Below are 22,842 nucleotides of genomic sequence, written 5' to 3' on the forward strand. Positions count from 1 at the left end.
CTGATATACAATTAGAATGTTAAGTATTAGCATATACGTTGATGGCAATTTGTAACTGGTGTGAAACAAAGGCCAACGCTGTTCACTATCAGTTTATAGGTGGAATGGTGCTTTATAATCCCCACCCTAACTTTTCTTGAGACTGGGCTTTCATTACAAATCTTGCTGGCTCCTGAGCACTGTTTAAGGCCAAGGACTGAATAACCCCCACAAGTCATAGCCAAATTACTGGAGATCCATTTACTCAAGTGGAAAAAGACACAAAGTTAATCAAACTCATCTTTTTTAAAAAGATCTTCATTTCTGATCTGATGTGCTGACCTCTCCACCAGGGTGGGGGGAAGGGGGAGGAATGAGTGAAGGAAAGAGGAAGGAAACTGCTATGCAAAGCCAACCAACCTGTACCAGGCAACACTTTACTTGCCTTTCCTGATTTTCTCCTCCCTGCACCAAGAACCATTAGTATTGTTAACTCTATTTATAAAGAAACAAAAGAACAGGAAGGAGGGAGGGAACTGGGAGGGAGAAGGGGGTGTGTGGGAGGCTCCCAGGAGTCTATGGGGGTGACCCTAGCAGAGACTCCTAGCAGTTGGGGATATAAAGACTGAAGTGGCCACCCCCTGTAGTCAGGGTGGGAGTCTCAGTGGAGGGACAGGAAACCAACCCTACCCACAAAAACCTTCAACCTAACATTTGTCCTGCCTACAAAATATACAGAAGGGAATAAAGACTGAGCAGAGATTGAGGGGAGGGCCAACCAATGACTGGCCAAACTTGAGACCCACTCCATGGGAGAGAGCCAACCCCTGACACTATTAATGATGCTTGGCTATGCTTGCAGACAGGAGCCTAGCATAACTGCTTCATCCAGCATCTGATGGAAACAGATGCAGAGACCCACAGCCAAACAGCCTGAGCTTGAGGAGTCTTGTGGAAGAGTGGGAGGAAGGACTGAGGGAGCCAGAGGGGTCAAGGACACCACAAGAAGACATACAGATTCAACTAACCTGGACCCATGGGGGCTCACAGAGACTGAACCACCAATCAAGAGCATTCATGGGCTGCACCTAGGCCCGCTATACACATGTGCAGCTTGGTTTCCATGCGGATCCTCTCAAATTAGAGTAGGGGCTGTCTCTGGCTCTTGCCTGTCTTTGGATCCCTTTCCTGTAGCTGGCCTCAGTGGGAGAAGATGCTCTTAGTCCTGCTTGGTTTGATGTGCCAGGATGGGTTGGTACCCATGGGGTGCTGTCCCTTCTCAGAGGAGAAGAGAAAGTGAGAGTAGGGGGAGGATTGTGAGAGTGGGACTGGAAAGAGAGGGGAGGTTGTGATCAGGACGTAAAACAAATAACGAGGAAATAAGAATTAGAAAAACGAGGAGGGGGAGGAGGAGGAGAAGAGGAGGAAGAAGAAGAAAAAGGAGAAGAAAAAGGAGATAGGTGGAACTGCTTGCTAAATACTGTACTCCTGAAAAGCCCCAAAGCCTGGATTCAAACCCCCTTTTTTCTGTTTGGGTTGGCTGAGCCTTTTGAACTGCTCTGCTTCCCTCCCACACTCTATCCCAGACATCAAGGATTTCAACTGCAGCTGATTCCCATCCTCTGACTTACAAAGATGAGTGGGTGAGTGGTTTTTTTTTTTTTTTTTTTTTTTTCGGTTTGAAACGTATTATTTCAAAGTTAAGCAAGTGGAATTTATGTTACAGGAACTTAAAAAGATCACTATTTCCCAGGGGAAGTCAGCAGCCCTCAGTGCCCTGGGCCCTGCTTAGCTTTCCTTGTGGCAACTAATTTGGAGAATGGGGAGGAGCTGGCTGGGGTGCGTGAGCTGAGTTCATGCCTCACCCTGAGCTTCTCACCTTTCCTGTAGCGGAAATTGTTTATCGGATTGTCTAAAGGCTTAGTGCCCAGGTACAAACTTGACTCCTGACCAGGTGAAACTGTCCATTTCTACAGACTCTCACTCCAATTATCTCCTTAACACCCGCACCCCACCCCCCTCCATTTTTCAATTAGAGCAGGTGCTGGCTATCCTGTCTCCACTCAACCAACCCTCTTATGTTTCTTTCCCAGGGGATGCATGGCCTTGGTCTACAGATGCTATTTCACCTTCTTCCTGCAGCCATGACGACCAAACTGCTTCCTCTAACTTTCCCTTGTTGGGGAGGGACTTCTGAGAACTTTTGCGACTGTAAAAGTGAAGCTAGCCTAAGATGAAGTCTCTCACTTCCGGCTCTGGATCCCAGGCCGGCTGCAGTTTCATGCTAAGACCCCGAACTCGAGCTTCTCCTGGGCGCGGTGGAACCCCAGAAGGTTGGCGGCCGCAGATGGGCCACTAGGCACAGGGCTCGCCACCCGGTCCCTGGATTTCTGTTTGCATCACCGCTAGGGAATGTGCAGGTCGGGGCGTCCTGCTGGCGAGGAGCCCGCTCTCGGGGGACCTGAAGACAAGTCCATGCTGGGATCGAGGTCCTACTCGCCTCAGTGCCGGTGCGGGGCCTCAGCTCCCCTCCTTCTCAGCTCCCGCCTCCTCCCGCGGGGCTGTAGGGCGGCCCAGGGCCTGCCTCTCTCTCTCTCTCCGCCTTCACTACCGGGTCAAGCCGCGGAGGGAGGGAGACGGCGGCGAAGCCTTCTCTGGCACTCCACCCGGTGCGCGCGCCTCCTCCCTCGGCTCGCATCTCCCCCACCCCTCCCGCCGCCCGCCCGCTCGCATCCTGCCAGTACAGTACAACTAGTACATAGGCACACACGCGCACACGCGCACACACACACGCGCTCTCTACCGCTGCCACTGCAGCTGCCATGGATATCGGCTAACAACACAGAGGCCGGCGAGCGCGCGCGCGCTCCCACTCGCAGCGCGCAGGAGTGGCCCCCGGCATCCCTACCCTCCTCCCCACCCCCACGCCACCGCCACCCGCTCACCAGCTCGGCCACTGCTCGCGCTGGCTCGGCCGCCGCCACCGCCGCTAACGCCGCCAACGCCACCACAGCTTCCTCCGCTGCGGGGCTACAGCCTTGAGTGTCATTCAAGGGACAGCACAACCTCACCCTAGCTCTCCTACCTCTGCCCAGCGGTCCCTCTCATCCTCCCCCTTCCTCCGCCACACTCCATCCAAAGAAGAGGGAAAGCGCGGAGCAGAGAGGGGGGAAAAGGCAAAGTCTGCCACCCTCACCCTTTGGCTCCCTGGCTCCTCCATCCCGATTTTGACTCCCAAGCCCTCCTCCCTAAAGGACCCTCAGGAACTGAGGCGACTCACCCTACTGCCATGTCCAAAAGCTTGAAAAAGAAAAGCCACTGGACTAGCAAAGTCCACGAGAGTGTCATTGGCAGGAACCCGGAGGGCCAGCTGGGCTTTGAACTGAAGGGGGGAGCTGAAAACGGACAGTTCCCCTACCTGGGGGAGGTGAAGCCGGGCAAAGTGGCCTATGAAAGCGGTAGCAAGTTGGTGTCCGAGGAGCTGTTACTGGAGGTGAACGAGACCCCCGTGGCGGGGCTCACCATCAGGGACGTTCTGGCCGTGATCAAACACTGCAAGGACCCCCTCCGGCTCAAGTGTGTCAAGCAAGGTGAGCTCAGCTTGCCCCGTGCTTTGCCTGATTGTGGGACCCCTGCGTGGGGCGGGCAACGAAAGGGTGGGAGCGCGTGTTGGAAGGGTGTATGTTGCGCCACCGCGGGGTGGGGTCCAGAGAGCGCCTTAAGTGAGAAGGGAGCATCAGTGAAACCACCGGGGCAGGGGGCTATTTGGCAGGGGAAGGCAGGTGGCCATGAGGCAGGCAACTTAGTTTGCCTAGTTGGACCCACCCCTTTGAAAGGTGCTTGGCCTTGTCTGACCTCTCAGCGCCAGGGCCAAATAGAATGTGCGTCAGTGGCTTGTTCACAGTGGACTAGAGCTTTCGGGGAAGGAAGAAGGAAAAGGGGGAGAAAGGAAGGGAGATGAAGCAACTTGAGGTGCAGAGGTGTCATAGGAGGGGTTGGGAGAAGCTCTGAGCACTGGAGCAAGTGGAGAATGCTTGGAGTGTATCCAAAGCTGGTCTGCAGACACCTTGGTCCCCAGCGATTCTTTAAGAATCTCTGAGCCACTGGATAGCGAGGAAGGAAAGGGACAAATTGGTTTGGATGCTTTGACCAATGTGCAGTAACTTTTCCCTTGCTTCACTCCTCAGTCCCCCTGCCCTCCCCGCCCATAGTCATGTCATGTGGGCACCGTGAGTCACGTGCAAACTGACTAACCCTAGAGATCGCCCCTAGCCTGCAGGCGGGAGGAGGCACAGAGCCTAAGAAGCTGAGAGCTGGGAGAGCTTTCTAGTGTTGGAGGGGGAGGCAGACTGCAGCATTGGAAGGCTTCCCCAAAGTATATTTCATTGACTGGGCTTTCCTCATTGACTGGGATTCCTCTGTGTTTGGTCTCTTGAGCTTCAGAGCAGGAGGCGTGTTTGTGGCCCGGAGGTGGACAGAGAAGCAAGCTAGTTACAGCTCAGGCTCCTGTGTTCTAACCTGGATTTGATGAGCCTCCCCCGGGGCTGTGCTGAGGATTTAGAGAGACTGGAATCTTGCGGAACTCTACTGTCTTTACTTGAAAGAAAATCGTGGTCCCGAGGGAGAGAGGAAAGATTTAGATAGAAGTTTCACTAGAGGACACTTTTAACAAAATGCAGTGTTCCTTTGTTTTTCGCTTGTGATGGTACAAGCTTCCTGGTTGGCACTGATGGACAGATGTGAATCTCGCAAAGCATATCAGCGTTGTTGGCATGGCCCTTTGTTGTCTGTGGTTACTTTGTCGTGCCCCAGTGTTGAAAGTCCGAGTATCACTGTATTATGAATTGCCAGTCATGCTGTGATCCATCATGAAGAAACACTGTTGAGCAGCTGTGTTTTCAGCGGAAAATTAAGCTGCAAAGAAATGTTTCAAAGTAAACAAGAGAGAAAGAAGGTTCATAAAGTTTTCTAAAGCTAAGTTTATAGAAGAAACAGTAGAAAACACCTCCAATGGGATTTGTTGGGTATCCATCGCCTATTGTAAATATGCAGTATTGTATGACCTGAACCAAGATGGGTTAAGTATCAGAGGACCCTGGTATTTTCCAATGTGGCATACTTTAAACTCGAATTCAGACCCCCCCTCCTTTTTTGCCATGATACTGCATAATAATAATAGATACAAATGTGAAGTGCAAGGTTAGGCTCTAGAAATCTAACAATTAACTAATGACCATGTTTTAGTGGTAACTGTTCCGGTATTTGTAATGGAAAGTAACTGCAAAAGTTAATGCTTTTTAAACATCTATCTGTTTCTCTGTGTGTGTGTGTTTGGATATGGCCGCTGAGTGCATATGGAAGTCAGAGAACAGCCCTTGGGAGTCAGTTCCTCTCTACTGCTCTGTGTGGCACAGGGATGGAAATTAGCCTTGGTGGTGAAAACCTTTCCTCTCAGCCCATGGTGATTGTTCTATTGTGGTCCCCACTGGCCACTTCCTAAATGCTACATTTTATTCTGATGCCTAGGTCGAGAGATAAACTTTAATAAACAATGTGGGCCACCCATAAAAGAAAAGAAAAGATTGTCTAGTGTTAGAAATTTAGTAACTGAAATCCAGAGAGACACTGGGAAAGAGAATGAAAGGTGTGCAAATTGAGAATGGGAGATAGGAATTCTGCCTGTGCTGTGGTAATGTGCGTGGTCACTCGAGGGTGAATGTGGGAAGTCTTTACTTTGGAGAAGCATGATCTGTAGCACAGCAAAGCTGTGAGCAATGTTTGATGCGGTTTCCCTTGTTCTGCATCCTCACAAAGAAGCAGAAAGACCCACAGAGGATGATCACTGTCCAGCATTGATTTTAGCTAAAGTTGATCTTGATCGTCAGCTTCCAGGGTGTGTTTTGTTTGGAGGAATATAGCTGTTCAGATGCATGGAACTTATTTTTATGGAGTGAGATATTTGGGTAAAAATCTTTTGCACAGTATATGTTAACCCTTAGTCTGCCAGCCTCCTGGTGTCCAATAATAGGCATTTGTAATGATCCATCTACTGAATTACAATGGACAAATACCAATGCATTAATTAATTAATTAACAGCTTTTGGAAAATCTATAATCCTCTTGTATATTTAAGTGTAATTATTCATATATGTTCCCTTATGAGATTGTTCTTTTATCAATGGTAGTTAGATTTACTTAATTGTAATTATGATTAAGTGAAAATTGCAGATCATTAAATATAGAATCCATGTTTCTTGAGTTTCAGTAGGGTTTGTATTCGCTTGAAAATTGGGTAGATGCTCTTGGCTCAGTAGTTCTATTTCTGTAGAGATAGAAGAAAAATAACAACAACAACAACAAACAAGCAAACAAACAAAAAACCAAAATTACCTAGCCAGAGAACTTAAACCTGGCTTGCTTGACATTTGGATTTTTAAAAATATTGAGATTCATTGTAAAAGGTTTAGTCAAATATTGGATATTATAACAAAAATACATGTAAAATTATAGCAAAATATGGGGAGATGTTTTTAGAAACATATATATATGTTTACATATAAATATATGTATATTTAAAGCACTAGTAAAATATACCCAAATTAATTGCAATATTTACCCAACTTTTACCCACTTTTTAACTAATTTTACACTTTAGTCATCATGGTTTCACACTATCCTAATTTTTAAACAAGGTAAGACACTGATATTTTTAGGCATACTAATGAAGACAGGTATTTATAGTTTTTCTAAACTGCTTAAATTCCTTTGAACTCATTTAAAAAACAAATTTTCAAGAAAATTAAACAGATGTCTGTTTATTTCATTATTTTTTAACATAAAGAGCAAAGTATATAAAATATCATTCATATTTATTGATGATATCCTGCCGACTTTCTAAACCATTCCTTTCGTTTATAATAAACCTTACTTACTGAGATATTTGATTATAAGTGGGCAATGCTGCCTGTGTTCTCATTATTTCGTAGGGCCCTGTGAGGAGAGCTTCTTGTGTGGATTCTAAGATATAAAGTGAAGGGTTGAAGGTTCCTTTCTTTGTCTTTTTCTTTTAACTTCACTGCTAAAGTTCACAGCAGCCAGTTACACAGGCTGTCACATTCGTGGCCTATATTCTTTAGGCTACGGTTCCTGGTGCCTCCCAGACCACAGAGGGACCTACATAGCCTGGATACATTTTCCCATTAATATCTCACAATGGAAAATGCAAGGTCAAAACTTTTATAATTCTTGCCATGTGGAAGATGGGCCATTAAAAGCCTTTGAACTTCACTCTTAGAAAGATCTACATCACTCTCTCTCTCCTATTGCTTCTTTAAAAGACACCTTCAAAGAGAAGTAGATTCACATTTATTAGGAGTCACACTTTCTTCTTCACTGACTTCGGGCTAATATTGTATGTTAAACTTCCATGCTGCCTTTAATTTTAGAAAGTGAAACCCAAAGTATGTCAAATATTTTGCCAGTAAAAAATTGATTTTATACAATAAAATGTGGGTTATATAGACGTTTTTATTCAATAATAATAAAAAAAATTTTAATGTGCTGATCAGCTTAATATTTATCCAGTGGTGGGTTCAAGCCCAATGCCTTCTTTATGCTTAGCAAATGACCCGTTATTGAGCTGTATTCACATGTCTCGATTGTAACTGTTTTGGAAAGATGTTGATTAATAAACAATTCTGCTTAAGCACAGTTCGTGAAGGATGCCACTGTGGTTTTGCACTTTCTGTAGACAGTTAATTTGTTTTGGTTTCCTTTTGTTTTACTGTCTTACTGGCATGACCCTGAATGATAAACAGGAGCATTCACTTTTCTCATGTGTTTGCTTTGGATGAGAATAGTCTTGGGGTGAAATGCCAGCTGAAGATTGTAAGTGCCACCATTTTTGCTCCTAACATTTACAGTGTGTAATTTTTTTTGGCACATTCATTATGCTCAGTTTCCTTTTTAGTTGCTTGACACTCACACATTCACTTTCATAATGAGAAAAAAGAGTTTGCACATTTGACATGTCTTGTTGCTTGCAGTTTAAACAATGGCTTTCAAATGCATAGTTAACCCTGACGGCAATATTTTCCTTAGCAGGTGGGAAAGAGCAGTGGTGAAACATGCAGTCTTCCTTGCAGATTATCTGGCTTTGAATCCTGAGAGTGCTATTTGATGACAGTTATATGAACACATTTTCTAAGTGGGGGAAGTGGCAGTTTCTTAAGGATATGAAATAACAGCTGGGAATGTAATCTACTGGAATTACTCCCTATCATGTGCAAGACCTTGGATTCTAGCCCCAGCACTGCCAATAATCCTTAGTTACGTTACACAAATAAATCATGTCATGGTTTGCAGGTAGTAAGCATTATGTAAATTATTGCAGATTTTATTCTCAACACGTTGGTCATTTTGAGACTATTTCATTGCTTTTAACTTTCAAGAGATTTTAAAATATTTTAAGTGTGTGTGTGTGTGTGTGCGTGTGTGTGTGTGTGTGTGTGTGTGTGTGTGTGTGTGTGTGTGTGTGTGTGTGTGTGACTTCCAATGATGGTGGAGGCCAAAGATGTTGGGATCCCTGGGTCTGGAGTTCCAGGCAGTTGTGAGCTGATGGATATGGATGCTAGGAATCAAACATGGGTCCTCTACAAGAGCAGCACAGTCTCTGAACTGGTGCGACATCCTTCCAATGCCAGGTTTTAAGATATTTCACTCTTAACTGTGATTAACTAGATGTAGAGTAAAAAGAAGTAACTAATGTCTAATTGATAGTAAATCAATGTTAAGTTGTTGACAGTGGTTTTTATAGAATAAATTAAAAAAAAGAGTACTTCTTTGATGAATGTTGCTATTAAATGCAGTGGAACATGCTTTTACCTTTAAAAAGTAACTTTCACTGGTGTTTTTGCTTATATATATTTGTTGTCTTATAATTAGTTTGCACTTTAGACCAGTGGTTTTCTACCTTCCTAATTCTCCCACCCTTTCATACAGTTCCCCATGTTGTGGTGACCCGCCTAACCCTAAAATTATTGTCATTGCTACTAAATGACTCTACTTTTGATACCATTGTGAATTATAATATTAATATATGTGTTTTCTTGTGGTCTTAAGTGATCCCTGTGAAAGAGTCATTTGGCCATCAAAGGGGTTATGACCCACAGGTTGAGAATCTTTCCTTTAGACAGGGCTTATTTTCATCTTCTACATTAATCCCTTCAATGAATATCTTTCCTCCTTGGAAAGCTGGCAAATATACTGAAGAATTTACTCTATTTTTGACAAACATAGAAAACATACTGGGACTCATTTAGTTTAAATATATATTTATTCTTCTTAAACATCATGGTAGGCAGATAAACCAATATAAGTGGGAATTATACTTCGTAGCTCCTAATCAAGTTTTTCTTCAAAAAGAGCTATAACAAAACAGAATTAATTAGTGGTCATGGTTAACAATGTATAACTGAGGAAATTGCATCAAATCCAGAAAGAAGTATACACGGCATTTGTGTCAATGGCCATAGCGTGCAGGTTAGGCAAATGTCTATGTGAACGAATGTTACTAAAGATGATCTTAGCCACTACATCTCTATGGATGACACTCTCTTGGTGACCCTAGCACTACTTGAATCAATACCATCAGTAATCTCAGTGTCAAATATTCATTCTTAAATCTCCCTCAGCCACAGCTTGACTTTCTATCATGGCAGGAAGCAGGTAATAGGGTCTTACAGCGTTCTTAGTATTGTCATTCATTTTCTTTTAATCTCAACTTTGTCTCTCCAGTAAGTGATGACGTGGTATTTCCTTTCATAAAAATGAACTATGTGACACAATTTAGTGACAATCCATAAATTCTGAAGCTAGTTAACTAAAGACTAACATAGGGATGCACATCTGTTGGACACTGTTGTGCAATGTTTGTGCCGCAATAGAAAACTAGCCAAAGTTCCTTACATTATGGGAACTTATTGATATTTAATTCCGTCTTGTGACAGAGTTGTGAGAGAAATCCTTGAATGAATTTAAAATTTGAACTTGAGTTTAATATGTAGTTTTGACCATGTTATATACTCTGGAATAAACAGTTAAGGTTTCCTTCTTGGCCTACTATTACACTGATGACACTCAATAGATCCTTTCCCAATGCCCAGTAGTATAATATATTAAAGGATTTATTAGATTTATTTAAGATATTGTAATAATTAAGAGACTTTCTCTACCTTTGGAAATTATTCCCATTTATGTGTTATATAAATTGTATGGAGGTTTTGTGTCATTTAAAGTTATTTTATTTAAACAGCCTTTGTCTATAAAACTTGTAGAAGAATTTTTATTCTTATAATATCATTTAGTGAGGGATATACATATGAAATGACACAACTTTTCATAAACTACCATGAATTTTTTAAAGCAATATTTTGATGTATCAGAAAAAATGTTTAATGTAAAAGAATTTAATTGGATACTATTTCACCTGACACTTTGTTTTCAGGTGTTTGAACAAAAACAAAAAACAAGCATGTTTGCCAAACTGTACCTGAACTACTATGATGGTTCAAGAATAGCACAAATTCTGTTTATACTACACAGTATCACTAAATAAATCATAGAAAACTGAGAGATAATATTAATTGCAAAAGTGATTTAATGTTCATTTAAAATATGACCTGTACTGCTGATTGTAATCATCTGCATTGGCATATACTTATGGGATACACTTATACATACAATGGTGACTAGTGCTAGAAACCCACAGATTTACCTTGCAGCATACAAAGCTAATTAAATCTGATTAACTGGTTTCAAGCATGAGAAAATTTCATATTTGAAATGCCCAGTGTTCCACCTTGGTTCTGACCCTCAAGCCCAAATTTACTCTTCCGGGTCATCCACATAATGATAAAGCACTCTTTCACTGGACTAAGTTTCATGAAAAACTACCAAGTGCTTAGGCTTAAAGCATTGCTGAATCCTTCCAAACAGCCTGGTGCCTTTCTAAAAGCACACTGAGCACAGATAATACTAATCCTGTCTGTCTTTGTAGCAGGTCTGTTACCAAGGGGAGTATAGTCTTAACTAAACAGAAGGAAGTGGGTCTTCCTTCTGAAGGAGAAAAAATGCTGTCAAAGATGCTCCTTTGTGAAACACTCCTCATTCCCTGTATCTGGGTCCCCCTTTCCGTATTACTTGGAAGTGTCTAGGCTTGTTTTCTCTTCTCTTCAGAGCAGACGTATCCCAGTGAAGTGCGAATGTATTCTACATTACTGAGCACATGGAATATATGTGTCTATGGCCACGCACAGATACAAAGTACTCAGTTATCAGCATTTAAAGAATCTGCAAAAGAAAAAGATTTATATGTGTGAGCATACATTCTTAGTGACTCGACTTTCTTTTTTCTTTCTTTCTTTCTTTTTTTTTTTTTTTGATTTTTGTGTTTTGTTTTTCAAGAGAGTGTTTCTCTGTGTAGTCTCCTGTACCCACTTTGTAGAGCAGGCTGGCCTCGAACTCACAGTGATCCACCTGCCTCTGCCTCCCAAGTGCTGGGATTAAAGGCATGCACCATCTGGCTCTTTTTTCTTATATTTATTGAAAATAGATTCTTAGATAATATATTATTACCATAGTTTGTCCTCTCTCAACTCCTGATAGCTCCTCACCCACCTTCTTTCTCCCTAGTACCCACTCCCTTTCCATTTCCTCTTCAGAAAAAGACAGGCCTCCAAGAGATGAGAGCCAAACAGGATAAAGCAAGTACAGTAAGACAAGGCAAAAGCCTTCATATTAAGGCTGGACAAGGCAACTCAATAGAGGCAAGAAAGTCTCAAGAGCAGGCATTTTTCTAATGTGAGCAACATCGTAACTCTGATAGTGTCAAACCATAAATCCAAGGAAATCAAATACTTAAATTTCCATAATATATGTTAGTGAGCTATGTAAAAACACCAGATAGAATTCTCATAATATTAATGTTAGCAAAAGAATGAACAGTTACGGGGCATGCTTGTTCATGAACTTATAATATATTTACATATCATATAATTTAATTGACATGACTATCACAGAGAAAAAGAAGTTGGCATCAAATAGTATGAATATGTAGCTTATTGAAATTATAGTTGTAATTATTTAAAATAAATAAAAATATGCCAAACCTCAAACCTCTGTTTTTTCCAAAACAAAGATATAGCATTTAGAAATTTAAAATGAAAGAAAAACTGTTTAATCAGCAGAAATTCTAAAAAAAAAAAAAAAAAAAGTTTGCCATGAAATAAAGACAATGCTACTTTACCTGATGTTAGTATTTTAAATGTAAAACCATCTCCTTTTGATAAATTAATTCACTGTTTATAAACCTATAGAAATGTATCTACTGCAGATCAACTATAAAATGTATAAAATTAATGATATCTTTGATATTCCAAACAGTTTCTCCAGTCAGTACAACATAACAAAAAAGTGTCATTTTGCATTTTCTCACATCTTTTTATGTTTTTTTATGATTTTAAATTTATTTAATTTTAGCTGCTACACTGAAGCATAAACATTTTATATGTACTGGAGTGGTGCCACAGGATGTTTCAATACAAGGATATGTGTGTAATGCTTAAATCAACTTATACACATTTATCTATAAAAAAAACCACGTGGTGTAAATTTTATACTTTGAGGCCTTTTGAAATGTGCAGTGCATTATTGTCTCCAGCAGGCCTGCCACACGACAGCACACCAGACTCCTTACACCTATCCAATGCCAATATAGCACCTATGACCTGACTTTTAAGTGTAGTGAACGCATCTTGATCCCCTCATGTGGAAAAAAATCATGCTACCCTCCATTTAGGCGAACAGTGACTCTTAGCACTGACCACAGAGGCAATTTGCTTCAATTGAGTAACTTTCCAGATTCAGGTTAGCCACAACATTATTAAAGAAGGAATTGGCGGTGAGCTAGTATCCACTTCCTTTATTCCTCTTCCTTCCATTTTCTTGCTGTTAGATGCCAGTTTTATTCAAGAAGGCGCATGCTGATGCACCGATTTGTGTTTTCATATCAGATTGTCTCCAGTTCAAGGGGCTGGATCTCAGCTCTTCTAATCCAGGCAATGTACGGCCGGCCATCTTTTCACCAGTGATTTGTCCAGGAAATGGCTGGTAACCCAGTTCTAAGAAATGAGAAGCAAGATGAATTCCTTCAGGGAACTTTCTGAGAAATTTGCTAGTTCTTAAAATAAGATTGGAGAGAAAAAAAATATTATCCTCTCCTCTGACTGTGAAAGCTCTCACACATGGGAGCTGGGTCAGAAGCAACTGTCAGCCACCCTGTGACCAAGACAAGCTCTAGGTAGAAAGTGAGAAGGCAGCGGAGCAGATCAGTGAGCTGACACTGGCTCCTGCATGGAAGTCTGGAGTAAGGAACCGGTGCTGACGTGATAAAGCACAAGATGGTGGTGACGTTCAGTTGGAGTTTTCTGCTACTTGTATCTGATATCATGCTGGTTTATCTATTAATATAAAATATATTTAATTTTACTCTTCTATTTGAGGAAAGCACTGTTGATGATCTTTCAGAATCAGAAGTTTGGAGAATAATGCAACAAAATCCACTTTGTCATTATATCAGCTCAGCCAAATTCTGAGTATTTCTCCATTACGTCACTCGTTTCTGTTCCTGTTTTAAACTTGAGAAACTTTTCATCATCTTGAAATAAAAAACTAGGAATACAAATTTGCTTCAACCTTATCTTAAATGGAACATGTTCAAGAAAGCAAATCAGTTACAAAAATATACCAACAATGCATGCCAAATACAACTTCAGATATTTTTTGATCATATACTGTTTACAAACGTATGGGCCATTGATCTGGGAATGTATGTAATTATAAACTGACCCATCAAAATGTTCCAACTCCACTTATTTAGGACTATAATTCATTTGCTAAATATTCACAAAGTCTTTTATTGGTAGCCTACTTTTTGGCAGGCACCAAGCTAGAGACTATAGATGGATTAATAGAATCGTAATTAAGACAGCTATACAGTCAAAATCTTTAATCTGTGACACATCTTGTGTGACTTGATTTCAAAGCTACGACGAAAAGGATTGTTCATCATGTAGCGTTGTCTTTCAGGATGCTATCCGAACAACAGATGAAAAAATAATGTGTTTGGGAAGAGAATGGGGCAGCAGTCCTTAGTCTTCAACCATCATGGACGCAGTTTGAATAGTGCCATTCTTTGTACATAGACACGTTCTCTGGAGCTTCTGTGGCAGGAGTCGTGCTAGTAATGCCACCACAAAGCTTCATTAGTCTTGATCGCATCTGAAGCATTTCATATTAAAGTGTAGAGCAAGAAAGAAGGCTTGGATCCCAGGCATCGCAGTGCCCTGCTCCAGATGTGAATCTACACCTCAGCCCTCTATTTTGCCAAATTCATATTGTTATATAATACATTTAGGAATGTTAAAAGGATAATATGTAACAATGCTTATAATATGCTTAGAATACAGTATGATCTTAATAACTGATTGTTACTATACAGCATTGGTATTATACATTAATATTTAATTTAGTTACTATTTAGTATAAATAATAATATTCAATCCAGTACATTTTCTAAGAAGCATATGTGAAGTGAAAGGGCACCTTTTATCTCTTAGATCTCAAGCAATGTTCATAAAACAAGGAATACTGAGTAAATAATTCCATGAGAAATACAGCAAATGCTTTCAGGAAAAGAAAGTACAGAGCTGTTGAGATTCAAGCACTCATGGCTTGTGACAAGAGTTTCCAATTAGTAAACTCTAGAATTTAATGTAGAAAGTAATGAGAAAGGAGCATGCAGAATGAGAATTGGGCCATGCCACTGTAAACTGAATACTAATTTGATAGCCATTGCTATTAAGCCCAAACATTTATGAAATGCTTCCTATATGTTAGACAATGTCCAAAGCACTTTGGATACATGGGTTTTAAAATTTTTTTTCAAATTATTCTCTAAGATTGATATTGTCATTTCAAGTGAGGATACCACAGTTCAAAGAGGCCACAGAACCACAGAACCAGAACACACCCCCTTGTCAGTCCTCTGCAACAAATGCAAGGAAGCAAACACACTGTGTTGTCAATGCTGTAAGGGACAGAACGAGTGGGGTCAGATTTCTTTAGTCATTTTTCAGGGAGTGAAGGTGTCAGCAACATTTTTCAGAAAACATTTAGCAAGTGAAGATACCTTAGTGAAGAGGGATTTAAGATGCAGATAGATACAACTGAAGCAGCTCGCGGGTGTTAAGAGGAAAGGGTCCTAAAGTCTTTCAATCATAGCACTGATGGTAAGACAGAGAGGGGGCTTAGCCAGGCACTATCTAGGTGGCAAAGCCATCAACACATACAAGCACGCACAGAAAACAAGGGCTTTTGCTTTACTTTCCTGTTTTGCATGGTTGGTATTACTTGTGAAGGTAGAAACTGGAATCAAAGAGTTGCCAGAAGTAGCATGCAATGCTGACATTTGCAGTATATTTAATTTGGAGTGCCTGGAAAACATCTCTCTGACTAACTGTATAGACGCTAAGGGAATATGTCATTATTCAGTAAAAGTATTAAAGACAAACAAGCAAGAGACACTGTGATCTCTGAGTTTGAGGACAGGCCCTAAGTGTCCACCATATAAGCCAAGTCTGTAATGAGAGCACTGTCGCTGTTTTGTGCTCACCACTGACTGACAGATGCTGCCAAGAGGTTACGAACAATGAAGCCTGGAAGGTTTCCATTGCTTTTAGCAAATATGGAGGTCACCTTCATTCTGTATTATTTCAGAAGAGTAGATGTACAAGTATCCAGATGCCCAAAGGAAGAATTCTAGAATGAAAAATAATTCAAATACTGTATGTATTCTATTCCTTCAAAAACATGTTGGGTAGTTAGAGTGAAATGGACAAAGCCCTCAGATTGGGTGAAGTCTCTCTCTCTCTCTCTCTCTCTCTCTCTCTCTCTCTCTCTCTCTCTCTCTCTCTCTCTCTCCCTCTCCCGCCCCCCGTTTGTGTGTGTGTGTGTGTGTGTGTGTGTGTTAGAGGCCTAAGAGATGGTCTTTTGTTGGGGTGTATATTTCTGCTGTATGATAGAAGATATTTGAAGATATTTGAGCTTTAACTTTTTTATTTGTTATAGAAATTCACTTTATCCCACTCTGTAATATTTTCTAGCAAATTAAAGTCTTTTGATTGACTGACTGATCGATTGAATAAAATAATTACTTGTTTTTGGTATCATGATAAAGTTGGGCCTGCCATTTAAGTAAATGTAAGGATCCGATCTTATTTTCCAAGAATACACAGAAAGAGGCAATGGAGTTTACCTAAAGCATTCCATTTAATGTGATAGTACTGAAATAGATATTTTTCTTTTGCAGCACCAAAGAGAAAAAGAAAGGACCAGGGGAGGATAACAGAGAGTGCAAGTCTTAGAAACAGAAGAGTTAATTGGGCATCATTGTCAAATTTACTGTCATCATTTCCTTGAGGTTAACTTTTCCTGAGCCTGTTTCCTTCTCCCCCTTTTGAGTTGTATTAGTAAACTTTTTATCATGTGACAAAATAAATGAGATAAGCAAGTTATTTTGAATCGGTTTCTGACAAGTCAGTCTGTGGTTGAATGGCTCCATTGCTTTGGCCCTGAGATGTACCTCCAAACTAGTGGTGGATATGTATGGTGGATAATAAAGCTGCTTTCCACATGACAGTAGGGAAGCAAAGGGGAGGTGAATGTGGATGTTTGTGTATAAAACCTGTCAAAGGCATTCTCCTAATGACTTTCTCAAAGTAGGCTTTACTATCTACTAGCCAAATTCACCCCCCACACTTATCAGTGGGCTAGGTAGATAGTAGCTTCACGATCTAATCATCTCAATGGCCTCAGGAGAAAGTCTGACTGAGAGCCCAGCCCTCCCATGGCCATTTCTGCAGAACGCATTAAAACCAAACCGAAAGGAGATTGGTTATTAAAAGCAAGTGTACTGTGAGGATGGAAATCTGTTGCAAAACTTTTTAATGCAGTTCCAGTAGGAAAGTGGTATTTGGAGATGGAAGATGGGGGCTTGGAGATTGCTCATAGTACAATAGATTTTGAGATTGTCTCTAATTCTTGAGTAAGAATTCAGGATACAAACAAGTCAATAGACAAAGTAAGGTATCTGAGTTACTTTACTATTCCTGTAAAAGATCACCGAGAACATGGAAACGTATAAATAAAGAATTTAATTGTGGTCTTGCTTACAGTTTCAGAGGGTGACACCATGACAATCATGGTGGGGTGCATGACAACAGGAAGGCAGGCATGGCACTACGTCAGTAGTTAAGATCTTAGAAAATCCACAAGCATGAGGCAGGGAGAGAGAGGAGAGAGAGAGAGAGAGAGAAGAGAGAGAGAGAGAGAGAGAGAGAGAGAGAGAGAGAGAGAGCGCTATTTCAGTAGTGTGAGGTTTTGAATCCTAAAAGCCCACTCCTAGTGACACACCTCCTCAAACAAGGCCACGCTTCCTAATCCTTCCACACAGTTCCAAACATTGTGGACCAAGCATTCAAATATATGAACTTCTTAGTAATACCATGGTTTGAGCAACATATAAAAAAAAAAAGTCATTTTATTTTAATTTTCCATGCGATGGGGCACTTGAAGGTGAGGCAGAAAGAATATTTTAATTGACGTATGTATTGGCAGGACACAAAGTGGTGACTGAAGTCAGGATGAAGGGAGAACAGTGAAGTAGGAGGCATGTTTTAGAGGTAGAGTGAATCAGTTTATTTTGTGCCGAATGAGAGGTAATGGACAAAGCACAGGATCTCCTATAATCTCAGTGCTGAGGAGATGTGAGACAGGAGAATCCTGCGGGCTCATAGGATTGCCAGTCTAGACAATGGACAAGCTTCAGGCTCAGTCAACAACTGTCTCAAAAAACAAACAAAACAAAGCACTGCCACCAACAAAAATGGTACAAGAAGATGGAGGGAAACAGTGGATATCAATTTTTTTTCTCTATAGGTTTACATAGGATCATGTGTATCCACACACAAAAAGAGATGAAAATGAAAAATGCATAAATGACAGATGGTGTTAAGGAAGGCTAAGAGGAAGAGCTAAGTCAGACTCAGGCTTATGACTAGGTAATGGCTGTAGAGTAGATGATGAAGACACAATGACAGAGATTAAAATTTTATGCATATGAAAATTGTTTCAGGCTGTTCTAGAAACAGAAAATTATCACATTGGGGAAGTGTAGAAAAAAGTAGCGTTCTGGTGCTGGAAGATGACTCAGCAGTTAAGAGCACATGCTGCTTAGGCAGAGGCCCCTAGTTTGTTTCTAGTTTCCATGTTGGGCAGTTTTGTCATTCCAGCTCCAGGGGATTCTGAGGCCCCAACTTCTTCAGGCACCTGCACTTAAGTGAACATGCCTAAACACAGAAGCACACCTGCATGCACATAATTAAGTAATCAAAGTAAATAAATAAAACAAATTTAAAAACTTACCAATTTCAGAGTATTGTGTAGATACCTATTAAGATAGTAATCATGAGACTGTTATGTTGTTTTACTTTAAATAATTTAATTAGGCACTATAATTGGGGGTTGTTCATTAAATTAAGTTAAAAGTTGCCTATTTTGTGTTTTTTAGAAGATTTTCTTATTTTACTTACTCCATGTGATATCGCTTAAAGAACAGAATGTAGAGAAAGTGGTGTCTGGTAACATACTGTGTGTGAGGGCCTGACAGATGGCAAGTCTGATGTTCAGACATTGTTGGCCATGAGTCTGCAGCTCACAAACGTATTGGATGTGCAGTTACAAGAGTAGAGATTTGTTTTGTACAGAAATCTTGACAGCCGTATAAGGAGCTATGGTCCCCTTAGGAGAACAATGAGCTAAGATTCCAACAGTGAATATTTAGGACAGACCTAACAGAGCTAGTGGTATATTCCAGTCCAAAGGCTGAAAGATCAGAAGACCAATAAAAGCTGGTGCTCTGTGTTAGTCAAAAGAGTACCAATCCAAAGTCAGTCAGGGAATTATAATTCTTCTTTACTAGATTTTCTTACAGAAGTATGGTATTACTAATACTAATAATAACAACAACAATAATAAAGCCAGTCTTCTGAAGTTGTGCTCTTAATGTGCATTATTGCCATAGTTAGCATACATATAGATATTAATGTATCATTGTAAATATCTCTAAATGTATTTATATTTTACTAGAAAGTCAGTAAAATCAAATAGCAAGAATTCTATCTTTATTCATGCTGACTTTATCTGTCTTTTTTCTTTTAACCAAAGGTTATTGAAGTTAGACCATTCTCCTTTTTCATTCCATGAGGGACTATTTTAAGATGTTCCTCTTTGACCATGGCTGTGATGTTCTAGGCTATTTTTAGTGTTAACTCTAAAATGCAAATGTTCTCTAAGTTGCACAAAAGTTGCTCATTGAGATATTTGTAATGATTCACTTTTCTCTAACATGTAAAATATTCAAACACCTTTGTAGAAATTGGTAGAATATTCATCGTTTTGAAAGTTCAATTAACTATGTCTCCAGTGACTCAATAGCATGTCATCTGCCTCAGTGATAGAAAAATTCAACTAAAAACTTGTTGTAGGTAGTTTTTTAGTTCCATGTCCCAGAAATAATAGATGGAATACTTTGAACTGTATCAGTTTTGGAAACGTGATTCAATTATCTTGTCTAGAACTTACATAAAAATCATATCTAGACTCTCCTGAGGCTTAACAGTCCACAAAATACCTATTTGTTTTAATTTGGTAGAACAGTGGGTTTACCAATGAAGCTATTAAACATGTCAGTTGAAACAGAAAAGGAACACATCAAGGGCATAGCAACATCTGATTCATAGCCATTTCATTAATTCCCATAATGATTTCTGAAGATATGTAGACTGTTTTAAAATCGTTTGAGTGAATGACATGTCTCCTTTCTCTGTGACACTAATTTTACTTGGATCACAGTGTATTATTCCGACATCTCCAATGAAATAGAAATAATTAGAAGGGTAATTGGAGTCATAAGAAAATCAGTGAAATGCTTAGGAAGGCTGACTAGGTCCAGATTGTACAGTTGGAGTAGGTGATACAGAATATGGAAAAGCCGTGGTATATTCACTGCCAAGGGCTAGCAGACTGGACAACCAACACAAGCCAGCATGTTAGACTACATCTTACTCACAAGAGTCCCAGTCCAAAGTCAGGCAGGGAATTCTAATTCTCCGTTACTAAACAAGATGGACAAACTTTTATTCTACTAAAGATTTAAGCCAATTCTTAGAGAACTTCTAAGCTGCCTCTGCAATCTGCAGGCAAATGGATTAGTGCTGACAGATAATTGTCTCAGCAACTGGGCTTTGTAAGGGGTCGAACTATTTTGAATCACAGAAGGTAGCACATTGTTGAACTTTTTAACATATAACATTTAAATTAGATACAACCACACTCCTATTTACAAAAAGCATTCATGTAAAATGAAAAGGATAGTCAATAAACTAGGGGAGTGATCATTTAGATGAATTATGAATTAAAACTGCACTTCAAAACAAACTGGCCATCCCATATGCCTTATTTTGGAGAAAACAAATATTTTGTTCAAAATAAATTTCTTCATGGATGATCTAAGCAGTGCTCACACTGCCAAAAATCTACCAGAGCACAATGTAACAAACTCTAATATATTCAAAAGAAACAATTTAAACTGTTTTAAATATTTTTTTTCAAAATATGCTCACAGGCTAAAATAGCTATACTTACAATGTCTGTTAATCGCACAATTCTTAATATATATATTGGATAATTCTACGTTCCACCCGGACTGAACTACAAGCTACTCAGTCAAGCATAGTCTGTGTATTTTTGTTGTTGTTGTTGTTGTTGTTGTTGTGTTGTTGTTGTTGTTGTTGTTGTTTGAGGCAGGGTTTCTCTGTGTAGCCTTGGATGTCCTGGACTAGCTTTGTAGACCAGGCTGGCCTCAAAATCACAGCAATCAGCCTGCCTCTGCTTTCCTGAGTGAGGGAATTAAAGGCATGTGCCACCACCCCTGGCTTAGGTGTATCTTTTAAAGTGGCTTTGGATGAGGTTACATTTAAATCTGTGTACCTAGTAAAGCACACTACCCTTTCACTTGTAGAACTGAATTTGTTCTTGGGTCAGAGAGGAAGTTTTTGCTCATGAGAATATAATTACAGGCTTTTTAATATAACTCCTGTATTTGAAAATGTAGAGTTTGAGTGGGACACCTGGGCCCAAATCTGCCTGGAGGGGGAGACCTGGTGGCACTCAGAGGAAAGACAACAGGTTACCAAGAAGAGACTTGATACCCTATGAGCATATAAGGGGGAGGAAATCCCCCTCAGGCACAGTCATAGGGGAGGGGAATAAGGGGAAAATGGGAGGGAGGGAAGAATGGGAGGACACAAGGGATGGGATAACCATTGAAATGTAACAAGAATAAATTAATAATAAAATAATAAATGTAAAAAAAAGACAAAAGAAAATGTAGAGTTTGCATATTGACTAGTTCATAGTAAGAAAATGGTTATTCATTTACTGTCCCTCTCAAAATAATGAATTTTTGTTCGTTCTGATGAGTCATATACTCCAGCAATGTATGGCCTGGTACTTGCTATTATAAGCCAGTTTTACCTCAAACTCAGCTTTTAAAGAGCAGGGATTACAAGCATGTCTCACAATGCCCATCTTTCTTTTTTTTTTTTAAAAAAAATTGTCAAGATAATAAAGAGGTCATTCAATTAGTAAATGCATAGTTTACATTATAAAATTAATATTGCCTCTTCTAGTTTTTATTACATCTGATGTTTTGAAGTATAAAGTTGAAATGCAAATCAGCTAACATTCTTCTTTTAATGTTATTTATTTTATAGGTATGTGTCTCTTTGTCAATATGTACACTATGCGAATGCAATGTCTACAGAGGTCATAAAAAGGGCATTAGATTTCCTAGAACTGGAAAGATAGTTGTGGGTCATCTGATGTGGGTGCTGGGAATCTATCTGCATCCTGTGCACGAGCAGCAAGTTCTCTTAACGGCTGAGCAATCTTTACAGCCCTTATATTCTTTTTATTATTTATTTAATTAGTTATGTGGTATTCTCTGAAGCTATAACACCAACTTTGAATATCAATATTTATCTTTGTGTTTTAAATATTATAACCTTATTTAGGGACAAGAAATAAAAATAATAAGAGTGACATGTATTTTGGTTGATCACAGTTATACAAAAAGAGTGAAAAAACAATATATATATATATATATATATATATATATATATATATATTTATTTATTTATTTATTTTACCTTATGCCTCAAGTCTACTCTCCAAGCTGCTAATGGTCCATTTCTGAGCATCATCTAAGGCCCACTTTATACTGACTTATAACCTTCCTCTATTATTCTAGTATCATTGTCCTCTTAAGATTAAAAACGTAGTTTGATACAAATAGCAATAAATATTACATCCAGCTGAGGGGCTCTCCCATCTGAGCTCATTCTTCATCAGGAACTGTAAGAACCATTAGCCACAGCAGTAACTCAGGCCAGCTTCCTCTCATGGTCTCCTCCATCTCCCTCTGATCCTGCCCTTTCTCGCTATTTCAAGGACAAGACAAAGAAGAAAGAACAGGAATGAAGGTACAGCCCTGTCTCTCTAGCTCTAAGTTGCACACATTATCTCCTCCTTTTGAGTCAGACATCTGTATATAGTCTGTGTTACGGGTTCTCCTGTGTTTTTCAAAGGTATTCCACCTCTCATCACCTTCCGTATTCCACAACCTGT

General features: G+C 39.9%; 1 protein-coding gene across 5 annotated transcripts in view; it reads left to right on the plus strand.

The window, feature by feature from the left end:
* Window positions 1–2,895: 2,895 nt before the first annotated feature.
* The window catches only part of Magi2 (membrane associated guanylate kinase, WW and PDZ domain containing 2), a 1,455,764-nt gene continuing 1,435,817 nt past the window's right edge, over window positions 2,896–22,842 (plus strand). For 3 of the 5 annotated variants that reach the window (XM_051152091.1, XM_051152092.1, XM_051152093.1), the window contains exon 1: window positions 2,898–3,569. In XM_051152091.1, coding sequence (XP_051008048.1) covers window positions 3,269–3,569 — 301 coding nt within the window. In that variant the 5' untranslated portion in view covers window positions 2,898–3,268. Of the gene's footprint in view, window positions 3,570–22,842 lie in introns of all 5 variants that reach the window. The other 2 variants (XM_051152089.1, XM_051152090.1) reach the window with 1 other exon arrangement.

The sequence above is a fragment of the Acomys russatus genome, chromosome 10 (genome assembly GCF_903995435.1).
Source record: "Acomys russatus chromosome 10, mAcoRus1.1, whole genome shotgun sequence".
NCBI classification, from domain to species: Eukaryota; Metazoa; Chordata; class Mammalia; order Rodentia; family Muridae; genus Acomys; species Acomys russatus.